Genomic DNA, 12,178 nt, shown 5'->3' with positions numbered 1-12,178 from the left:
ATTATTATCATAAATTTATTTATAATTTCAGTGTATTTATTGGAAGATGTCTGACATTGTGTTTTATTGTAACACTTGAGGTAAAAAATAGTGTTAAATTTATAAGTTGCCAAGGTATTTATCAATTTGTAAAGACATCAAACTTCTATTTGTTAAATTATTTTATTTTGTATATGAATTGAATTTGTCAATAAAAACTACTTAATACAAAAAAAAAGAAAGCAAGGCATGCCTCCAAAACCTCTATAACCCCCCCCCCCCCTAGCTAGATCTGTACTTATTATTAGAGTGTGTTGAATCAACATTATTTCTTGACAAAAACCTTACATGGAAGAAACAGGTTGACATTGTCTGCAATGTGCTAAGCAAAAAAATTGGAATACTTTATAGATTGAGGAATTATGTAACAAAGAGAATCTTAGTTATGTTATACAACTCATTTATTATACCACATATAACGTATGGTCTGGAAGTATGGGGTGGGTAGTTTTATGCCGTAATGTTATTATGCCGTAAGTGAAAACTCTGCATTTCAAAATCCGATTGAGATGCAATTATTTTCTGCCGCATCCTGTTAAGACGGCCCCAAAAGAAATGACTTTGCTTTCTGCGTAAAAATTGTTCATGGATTTTTGCTTCATTGGCTATAGATAAAGGAACTGAATGCGCTGCGTGCAGTGTCAAGAACGCGGCTTCCACGATTTAGATTATATGGCTTATACTGGCTGTATTCATTTTGCACGATAGGTTATAGCTTATCAAATTTGAGGATAAATAGCATTATGCTTGCTTTAATCATGCATGGAGCGCATTCATTTTGCAATTCCTCGACTTTGAATTAATACGAAGCAAAAAGACATCATGGTATATTACATCTAGACTACAAGGCCTATAAGTATATCAAAAGGAGAAAACTCCTTGAAGAAGGGTGAATATATACTAGGCCTATACAGATTTTGTCAACATGATACCTGCCATTAATATGGACAAAGTTTACGAGCTGAGAAAATGGTAAGTTAAAAAATACCTTTGTTTTTACAGAATATTGTGATTACGGTGTGTCCAGACACTTACATGTATTATGCACTTATGTCATTAGGCAGTCGCGCAGGACTCAAACCGCCCCCAAAATCGCTCAAGCCCTCCACCCCCCCAAAAAAATCGACCACTAAGAAAAAAAATATATAGCCTATAATGTCGGTCCTATACATGCGTATATGTTCCACTGATGTCTTCAAGTGTTATACAATTAAAGCATTCACTATTCGAATTCGAAAATTTTACAAAATAATAGCGTCTAAAGGGAAAATATAGTAATGGTCTCTTAAAGTATGAATATGGCAAGTCAATGGTCCCCTGCAACGCAGGCCTAGACTGCCTTGCATTTACTTTTCCAAATTAACCTCCCTATATATTTTACCCATGCACCACGTAAAATACAACTTTTAACACTGAATTTATCTGTTTTTGCCAAAAGTGTCCTTCTTTAGGATATGATTTTTTTTCTAAGGAAATGCATTTTCTTAAACAAAAATCATGGCTCGGTCGATACAGCTTTTATATGAATATGATATTCGCCGCGCTTGTTCGAGCTCCTATTACTTATATTCTATAATATATTCTATAATATTCTATAATGTGTAGGCCTATATACACGCCATTACTTCATTACTTTAGGAGATGTTTTCAATTTCGACTTAAAACATATAGTTTAGAGACAGGGGTGCTGTACTGTCGATCAATGTATCGCCGGATTTAGGGGGGTGAAAAAAATGTCAGAAATTTCAGCGTTCAGAGAGTGAAGCGCGCTTATTATTTTGCATTTTTATGTCGAGTTTAACATGATTTTATAGTAATTTCCGATGCTTTTCAAAACATATTTTTACATCGCATATGTTACAGTTTTCACGGTGTCAAAGTTTATCCGGGGCAACGACAACATTTCTCAAGCCCCCAGAACCCCCCCCCCCTCCGAAAAAACACAATTATTTTAAATAAATAGTCTAGAACCGCTCCTGCAGTGGCGAATATAGTGCCACAATTTTCGCCATAGTAGACAGAGCTCGACCACTGCAGATTTTCCACATTTTAGTAAAGATCGCTTGCATAGAAGAGAACTGAAGTAGTATCTTAAAGGACAAGTCCACCCCAAAAGGTTAATTTGAATAAAAAGAGACAAATCTAACAAGCATAACACTGAAAATTTAATCAAAATCGGATGTAAAATAAGAAAGTTTTAAAGTTTCGCTTGATTTCACAAAACAGTTCTATGCACATTCTGGTTGGTATGCAAATGAGGAGACTGATGATGTCATCCACTCACTATTTATTTTGTATTTCATTATGAAATATTATAATTTTCTCCTCATTGTCAAGTGAAACAATGATTAATTCCTCCCTGAATATGTGTAATAAGCATTGTTTAATACTATATGGTTCAGTCAATTTGGTCCTTCTTTTCAAATATAATATGTAAAAAAAATGAAATATTGTTTAGGGCATAATTCAAACAATAAAAAACACAAGAAATAGTGAGTGAAGGACATTATTGCCTGTCTCATTTACAATGTCACTGAATTGTGCATAATTTTATGTTTGTTTTGTGAAAACTAAGCGAAAATTTGAAATGTCATAACTTTCTTATTTTACATCCGATTTTGATGAAATTTTCAGCGTTATGCTAGTTTGATTTTTCTCTTTTTATTCAAATCAACATTTTTCTGGGGTGACTTGACCTTTAACTTAGCACTTTTTTTTAACAATATTTGCAATCTATAAACATGATAAACGCAATCTTAAAAACAAGCCATGGAATGTTTGCACACTGGCTGGCCCAATCACCACCAACATTAAGGTCATTTCGGTTACATTTCTCCATTTTTACACATCTTCCAGAATACCTGGGGTTCTGCCTTTGGAGAATAATACTCGCAGCACCCCCAAGGATCATGTATTACACCCGAGTATTGTAATCTAAACGATAAAAGCATATGCATTAAATTTGGTGGGAAAACCAATACATAAATAGTTACATATAATTTTGAAGGTATATCAAGATGTTATATTTGTATATTTATGTTCAAATGTATGATATTTGTATGTTTTTACATGTAATATGAGAGTATTTTCAGAGCCCCTACTGCGTGGGGTCTGGGACAAAGCCCCGGTAGCTTATTTGCATAAAATTTAGCAAGCTTATAGCACAATGTTATCTTTCTTCCCGCTCTTTATTTTAAATCCTCGGCAGCCCGGTCGTGTTATTATTTTTTTTCTTGTCCCTTTTCTCCGTTTTCCAACTTAGCTTTTGACTAATTCCATTCTACCTTCATTTCCCGCTATTGTTTGCCATTTTGTCATCTTTTGATTTATTTCCCATCATGTTATTGCATTACATAGGCCTATTTCGGAATGATTTATTCTTTCTCAAATGTTCTTCTTTCGTTCCTTTTCCCGCTTTCCTTCCTTAATTCCTTTCCCGTTTAAAAAAATTATTCGTTTTCTTTTCACTTTTCCCTTTCCTTTTCCCCTTTCCTTCTCCCTCCCTTTTCTCTTTTCCCCGTTTTTTTATTTTCCCGGTGAAATCCGCCAGGGGGGCAGCTTGCCCCCCCCCCCCGCCTGTTACGCCACTGTGGACCACACGACCCGTCGGATATTGACATCCGACAAGTTGTCAGATCTTAAAACTTTTCTTGATTATGATTGGAATAGATGCAGTTACTATGGTAACTGTCGGATAAAACAGGACTTGTCAGATAACACGTCCGATAAGTCCTTTCATAAAACGCTCCAGCTGGACGAAGCGGGGGGGGGGGGATCGATGTCAACGTCTCTTATTCATGCTCGGTTATTCTTTGCATCCCTTTCTTCTACAGGTTGCAATCGTGCTGATTGATGGCATCGAATTGTACCCATCGTCCTCCGCCAGTCCGGCCTGGTCTCTCTTGGAGTTCTTATATCATCTTTCAGCCTTTATTGGCATCTTTCGTCAGTCTTTGCCATCTACCCCGTCAAACTTCGTCATACTTCATCATCCCTCTGTATCCTTGCCTTCCGAGGAGTGATCAGCGAATAAAAAATGACTGACTAATTAAAAGTCAAGCTGCGCGGTGCGTTATTATTCCGTGTTATTCTATTTCAATATAAAAGTGCAGAACTCGATCCTTTTATTCTCACCAGTCGCTAACATCAATATCGTTTTGAAATTGGCATTGAAGCAGAGCTACCGTTATGATATGACTATAGCCCCATACAGATATTCAGTTCAAAGGCCTTAGTACGCATCTGATGACTGATGTGTTCATCGAAATCTATTCGGATTCAGGAACTTAAGATCTACCAGAGAAGCTGTGCCCTTACTGAAGCAGTGGACGTGATTGGCATCGTAAGTAAATTACGATACGTATTTCCCCGAGGGCCTCAATATCCGTGGCTCGAAAAGAGTTTAAAAAATCATAATGCATATGATTGGTATAAACCAGACTGTCATCCCTGAAGTGGATCTCATCATAGTAACCACGACTGGTCTTCTAACCGTCTTCGGTGTTGCTGCCAACTGGATAATCCTATGCGTCATTGCAACACAGAAACTCCTCCACAAGCGAGCCAATGCTCTTCTTTTTAGTCTGGCCCTCCTAGACTTCTTAACTTGCGCCCTTAATGGCCCTTATTCCATCATAACCTTCTTCAAGAACACCCCCTGGCCGAGTTTCACTGTATGCCGTGGAATGCTAACCTACGGCCTGGCTTCGTCGTTGACCTCCTGTCTCTTCAATGCGCTCATCTCAATCAATTGCCTCCACGGAATCCTGACGTCGAAGAATGGCTTGGTTTATACTTGGAACCAAGTTCTCGTCGTTGCAATGACTGTTCTGGGTTGGGTGGTGTTCATCACGTTTGTGTTAGCCCCACTTTACTTTCTCCATGAGGTCACCTTCCAACCCCGTCTTGGTGTCTGTTACATCAACGATGGCGACAAAACGCTCCCCTTCGCCATAGCAGTCTTCTCCGTGACAGCCATATCCTGGATCATCTCCTTAATTTGCTACTTGAAGATTGTCAACATAGTGCGCATCTCTGCCCATCTTCGAGTCGCAGCCGTAACAAGCATCGAACCAGTTCCGCAGATGTACCAACTCAACGCAAGGAATCGCTATCTCTTTAAGCTGGTGCAAACTGTCTTCATCACATTTTTGTTCTACATCGTGTTTTTCATACCTCTCCTGATTGTTGAATTGCTCTACCGATCTGACTTTAACCCGCACTATCTTCTCTACAGGACAGCCTGTCTCATTCTCTGGAGCAGTTCTGTTCTGAATCCGTACATCTATATCTATAGACTGAAGAACATCCGCAAAGCCATTGTGAATATACTGTCATGTGGTTACAGAATGGACAGCTAGGCTGCATAAATATATATTTATACATATATATAGGAATTGTCCTCACCTCTGGTCTACCAATGGTTTCGCGCCTCGGTGACAGGCGATATATATATTATATATATATATATCATATATATATATATATATATATATATATATCATATAAACATACATACATCGGTTGAGACTAGACAAACATTGGACTTTTAATAGACTGAAACCTTGTGGATATGACTTTGATGCTAAAAGATTGAGATTGATATGATTTAGAAGTTAATCATTAGGATTATAGAAATAGATTAAATTATCGGCGGGTCACTATTAACAACCGATCTGAAATTATATCAAACACTTGTATTACTCATAATGGCTTATGACATGTACACTTAAATAGCAAAATGTGAGCATAATATATAATCCCCTATAATATGTAAATAAAATCACCTTTTCTCAGTTATTAAAAGCATCTTTAGCAAAATCATGAATCACTTCTGTGTAAAAAAAAAATAGTGTCAAATCCCACATAATTATAATCACTTATTGACGGGAAAACTGTCGCGTTTAATTCGGGATTGCCTGTTGAATAGAATGGATGAGAAATATTCATATCCTGAAATAAACAAAATTTAATTTAAAAGAAATGTTTTTTAAATAAAGTAGAATAAAAGAAATCTGCGTATGAAATAATTTTCAATGATTTTTTTTTGCCAACTGTTGTTTGTTTATATTGGATGAAGAATGTGAAGACGATCATTCCATACAAGAAACTTGAACCCGGGTGAGTGTTTCATAAAGTTGTTTGTAAGTTACAATTATAAAATATCATGCCAGCGACTTTAAGAACGACTGGTGATCCTTTCTTGTGGTAAATGATATTCACCATTAATGTTCATTGACAATTATCTAGCGCGTAGGAAAGGTTCATCGGTCGTTCTCAAAGTCGCTCTTAACTTACGAAGAGCTTCATGAAACAGCCCCCTGGTGTATTAAAAAACATTTATTTATCCAGTTTATTTATTTGGCTTATTTTATAATTGTATGTATTACCTGTTGTAAGAAATATGTTCTCTATTGTCTCGTGTTTATCTTTCTATACCGCTTGCTACCTACAACCGGTTTTCTTCCAATTCTTTGTCCCCCCCCGCGCCCCCCCCCCTGCTCTCTCACACACTCTCCTCAGACTCCCCTCTCTCTCCTGACTCCCCCGTCCTCTCTCTCTCTCTCTCTCCCTCCTATCTCCTTCTCTTATATCAATTTTCTCCCGACTCTCTCTCTCTGTATTTCCATCCTTTATTTTTTTCTCTTTCTCCTCATTTTTCTTTTGTAAAGTGCAAATTCCGTTGATACTTCTAAATATTTGATAAAAGTAATATGTATTGTGAATTTGTTGTAGGTCACCTTCTGTGTATTATTACTACAATTCAGAATTTCTGCTATCGTAATGTATTTTAAGCATTTTATGTTGAACTCTGTAAATCATGACTTGTAATTAGTATCTGCTTGTTTGAGATTTCGATGAATAAATACCATAAATACCAATATTATGACAGCCATTCTTAAGCTTAAATGGGTACCCCGGGCTGAAATAAATCGAACAGATAAAGTAAACTTAGACAAACAAATAACTGACAATTTCATCAAAATCGGACAAGGAATAACAAAGTTCTGATTTTTTTTTTTTAAAGAAATTGTGGAATTATTTCGGTGTAGCGGTTCTATATTATGTCTCCATGAATATGTAATGAGCAAGTTGATGATGTCACATCTCCACTTATTCTTTGGTACATGTAGTTTAAACTATGTCCACCAAGAATAAACACAAAAATGGGATGATAAGATTATAAATGTTGAAACGTATTTTGTAACAAGAGAAACATAATTATAAACACATGTATAAAATTATGAAATATTTATGATTTCATGCAATAACAGGCATAAGAAAATGGGGACGTCATCAGCCCACCTATTGAATATTGATATTGACGTGCATTATTTCTTTATAACAAAATATTGCTAAACTTTCAAATTCAATAACTTCCTATTTTATTTATCATATTTTGATGAAATTTTCAGCATTTTGCTAAGTGAATATTACTCTATTTGTCAAGATGCAATTATTGTAGCACCTTAACCGAGCATTCCTATACCCGTTCAACATGTGAGATAAGAAGTGGAAATGATACTTTCATGGTTATGTTAAATGTTATGTATATTAATCGATGTGCACGGTAGACAGGTTATAAGTTCACAATTGCTGGTCATAAATGTTTCTTATTTTATTCTGTAATGAACATGCATTGCAAGTCAGCCATTGACTTCCACGAACAGCTCCAAATATATGAAATATAAAAAAAATTCAAACTAAATTTATGTCTAAACGGAATCGTTACTTGAAAGAAGTGCAGTACTACTGGAGGTGAATCAGTATTACTATTGATGAACGACAATCATCTACGATTTACACACATTTAGATCAGTTATCAGTTGCGGGGCGCCGTGGTCTAGTGGTTACGACTCTCGTCTTTCATTCAAGAGGGACGTGGGTTCAAATCCCTAGCTGCCATGGCGTGTTTTCCTTCAGCAAGATATTTACCCATATTGTGCTACACTCAACCCACGTGAGGTGAATGGGTACCCGGCAGGATTAGTTCCTTGAACGCAATTGGCGCTGAAAGGCAGCTCGAACTAAAACCGGGGTAATAATAATAACAATGTGCCTCGGAATAGATTATTTCGAGATAAAAATGGCACTGTATACAAATGCCTCTACAGGACAGCCTGTCTCATTCTCTGGAGCAATGATAAAAGGACATTCTCGGTGTGTCGTTGATTTTCGGGAGCAGAGGAAATCGAACTGAGAGAATTATGAGGAGCAGATTAGGATATGGGAGATAGGGAGAACTTTGGTATATGGAGTAGAGGGGGAGGGGAGATGATGAGGGAGAGAGAGGGGGAGAGGTGAAGAGAGAGGGGGAGGGGATGAAAAAGAGAGTTACGATGCATTTACCGCTACCTAAGAATTGATTATTAGTATAATTCTCATATGTAACTTAGAAGTAATGATCGTTTACTCAACCTGTTTTACAATTATTTTAATCATATTTTGTTGACTGCGTGTTTTTCATGGCAAACTTATTTGCTTTTGTCTTTTTATATATTAAGTTTTACAATTTATCGTGTTAATTTAGTGGTCTAGACTTAATTTATGTAGTTTGTAGATTTCTATAGGTGTTTTTTCATAGATGTACATTGTCTTCAATTACTGATGTAAGGACCCCATTGGAAATAAGCCATCTCGGCTTTCATGGGTTATCCTGTCAAGGTATACACTTCTGTTCATATTTTCTTGTACTTGTTCATAGTTGCCTGACAAATAAAATCAATCAATCAATCAATCAATCAGAGCAGGATGGAAAGAGTAGGAGTACATTGAGATAGGAAGAACAGAGGGAGAGGCCAGGAAAATGAGGGATTGGGAACGTTTTGGCATAGAGAAAGCAGCAGAGAGAGTGGGTGGAGAAATTATGGGTATTTTGAGATGGTGAGAATGTATATGGGTGAGGGCGTGTGTGTGTGTGTGTGATCGAGAGAGAGAGAGTAGAGGTGGTGGTACTGGTGGTGATACATGTAGCAGCAGCAGTAGTATGGCAGCAACATCAGTAGTAGTAGTATATGAACATGTAGTAGTAGCAGCAGTAGTCGCCATTGTAATACTAGTAGTCGCAGTATAGTATTGGTGGTGGTAGTACCGAGAGAAAGAGTGGTAGGAGTATTAGTAGTAGTATTAGCAGTAGTACTAGTAGTAGCAGCAGCAGTAGTAGTAGTAGTAGTAGCAGCAGCAGTAGTGGAAATAGTAGTAGTAGTAGTAGTAGTAGTAGTAGTAGTAGTAACAAAATAGTTTCAAAATTCATTTTGTTTTGGTAGAGGGCTGTTGACCTAAAATTAATCTTATGTGTTTGTTGTAACAGTAGTATAGTAGTAGTAGAAGAAGTAGTAGTAGTATTAGTCGTAGTAGTAGTAGTAGTAGTAGGAGTAGTCATAGTAGTAACAAAATATATTCAAATTAATGCAAGAGCGTTTTAAAACTCACTTTGTTTTGGCAGAGGGCTGTTGATCTATAAAAAAAAAGCTTAATTGTAATGTTTTCGTCGTAAAAGTATGGGCGTATCATATGGTTGCATGAGGAAACTATTTGATATCTTTTTTTTCTTTTCATAAAGTTTCTTTGATTATCACCTTTTCTTCTGTTCTTCATTTTTCAAAGTTATTATCCCGCTGCTTAATGGATAGCCTTATTGTCTAACAGATTATGACTTTCCAACGTTAGCAACTAAAATAATAGATTACATTTCTATACTAATTACTTCCTTCCCCTACCTTTTTTATTACCCTGCTTTGCATTTTCTAAGATAATCTTTAAATAGCAAACCTAGACATATAAAAACACCATGACAAAATACTTGTTTGCCAGGTTTATTACATGTCACATAATCTTGTTCTTACTAAAGAATGATAAAAATATCAATAATAATCCAATTTTATATAGCGCTTAATACATCGGAACGACGTGCCTAAGCGCTTTACAGATATATTATTAAAGAACTCCAATCTGAAAATTTCATCAAAATCTGAAAACTTACAAAGATATTGAATAAGAAATGTAAAAAAAATATACTTGGAAAACATGCCCTAGTTTATAATAGAATTATTGAAGAGATGCAATATTATTAAAGAACTCCAAGCTGAAAATTTCATCAAAATCTGAAAACTTACAAAGATATTGAATAAGAAATGTAAAAAATATATACTTGGAAAACATGCCCTAGTTAAAAGAATTATTGAAGAGATGCACTTTGGATAAAGAAATGACAAACAGAACTTCCTATGTGGTAAAAGATGCAAATCTAAAACTTTATTATGCCAAATATTCTTAACCTCTGTATCCATAGAAACAGGAATGTACAGATTCCAATTAGTTAAATCACAAACTGCATTCTGTATACACATTATATATTCTGTGCAGTGCACAAACCTTCACAACTACACGCAGTGGAATATCATTAGAGTCAACCAGACAGGAAATGTTACTTTAATTAATGAAACTTCATCCAATCAGGGTTAAAAATCAACAGGCGTATTTCATTATGACAACATATCAGAGTTTTTGCTCCATGACGCAAGACAGATTAAAGAACATAGACAACGTATACTCAAATGCCCTTCATGAAAATGAACCAAGAAGTCTGTTGAACATTGGTGAATCAAAACGGATGTTTCGTCCTGGATGCTGGACTGAGAACATAAGTGCAACTTTTTGTCAGCTCCAAAACTTAGGACGAAACTGCTGCTTCACCAGTTCATCAATTTTCAACAAAGACCTCCCAGCTGTTCATAGTCATTTGACGGGCATTTTCAACACATTAACCGTGTTCTTGAATCTGCTGTGTGTCCCGGAAGCCAAAACTCCCTGGTGTTCATTATAATCAGCTCTTTATCCATTGATTTCCACGATATAGTGTCAATGGACACATACGTTACAAGGATAGATTCATTAAATCTTCAATTCTCCAGTTTTTCCTCTTTAGTAGGAAGGAATACTTAATAAACAAGTACATTGGTTAATTATCACCGAGATGCCTATGAGAGAAGTATATGAGAATAAGGATGGGGTATTTGAAAAGATGATTAAAAAATCAATTTTCATTAATTCAATTTGGTCATAATGAATTGCAATGGTGGAAATGCTTTTAACAAAATATTTAGCCACAATGGCATTAATACAACTACAATGTACTTTGAAGGGAGTAATTATAGAAATAGCAAAACATATATAGTCAATTTTAATATAATACTTTCATGAATTACAAAAAATGATTGAAAAGTACATATCAACATCATTTTGTCTTCAAAATTTTGCATTAATTGGGCCTTTTTTCTGCTGCGATCTAAAAGGGGGAGGGGCTGAGGGTGCATCTAATTGACTACACCCCTATACAAAAAATTAAATTAAATTAAAGGGTCAAAAGAAAAGAGGAGACTTATGCAGGGCTGTATATGTATAAATTTGCATTGGGGTACTAACTCCAGTTAGATAAAATAAAATACATGGCTCCAGTTAGATAAAATAAAATACATGGGTTAAAGGGGTAAGTCCAGTAAAGCAAAATGGATTGGATTTAATGGGAAAAAAACAAGTGTAACACTGAAAATTTCATTAGAATCTGCTGTAAAATCAGAAAGATACAGTAACTGGGGTACGTATAATGTTTTGCTATTTTCACAAAACATAGCGATATGCAAATCAGAGTCAATGAAGTCACTCATTCACTATTGATATCTTATATCATATTTCAAGTTTCACAGATACGACAGTGTGAAAGGTCTTCATTGAATGTACATGAAGCTTGAAACAATGACAATCATATCTTGATCACATTCTAATGATGAAAAAAAAAGATATTACATATTTCATATAATACACTAAAAACTCAATAGTGAGTGTGTGAGGTATTACGGTTCCCTCATTTGCATACCGACCAGAATGTAAATATAACTGTTTGGTGAAATTAATTCAAAATCTGAAATGTCAAAACTTTCTTACTTTACATGCAATTTTTATCGAAATTTTCAGCGTTATTTTTTATTGCTTTTTCACTTTTCATTACAGTCCACTTTTTGTGGGAGGACTTACCTTTTAATGTACAGTTTATGACCTTAATATCAGGAATATCATAAAAATGTAAATAAATGTAGAATATATTTTAAAACGCTTTTGAACGGCATAATAAATGTACATG

General features: G+C 35.5%; 1 protein-coding gene across 1 annotated transcript; it reads left to right on the top strand.

Annotated features, from left to right (window-relative positions):
* Positions 1–654: 654 nt before the first annotated feature.
* On the top strand, positions 655–7,059 carry LOC129280388 (adenosine receptor A3-like). The gene is made up of 2 exons (XM_064112483.1): positions 655–1,011; positions 3,873–7,059. Exon 2 carries the CDS (start codon positions 4,455–4,457, stop codon positions 5,397–5,399), a length of 945 nt encoding a protein of 314 aa, XP_063968553.1. The 5' UTR covers positions 655–1,011; positions 3,873–4,454; the 3' UTR covers positions 5,400–7,059.
* The last annotated feature ends 5,119 nt before the right edge of the window (positions 7,060–12,178 follow it).

The sequence above is a fragment of the Lytechinus pictus genome, chromosome 17, assembly GCF_037042905.1.
Source record: "Lytechinus pictus isolate F3 Inbred chromosome 17, Lp3.0, whole genome shotgun sequence".
NCBI lineage: Eukaryota > Metazoa > Echinodermata > Echinoidea > Temnopleuroida > Toxopneustidae > Lytechinus > Lytechinus pictus.
The sequence above is the reverse complement of the archived record's forward strand: the minus strand, read 5'-3'. Positions and strand labels throughout refer to the sequence as shown.

Bases quoted from the DNA above. Each gene is read 5' to 3' on its own strand.
- LOC129280388 (XM_064112483.1), top strand. From the start codon at position 4,455: ATGCATATGATTGGTATAAACCAGACTGTCATCCCTGAAGTGGATCTC.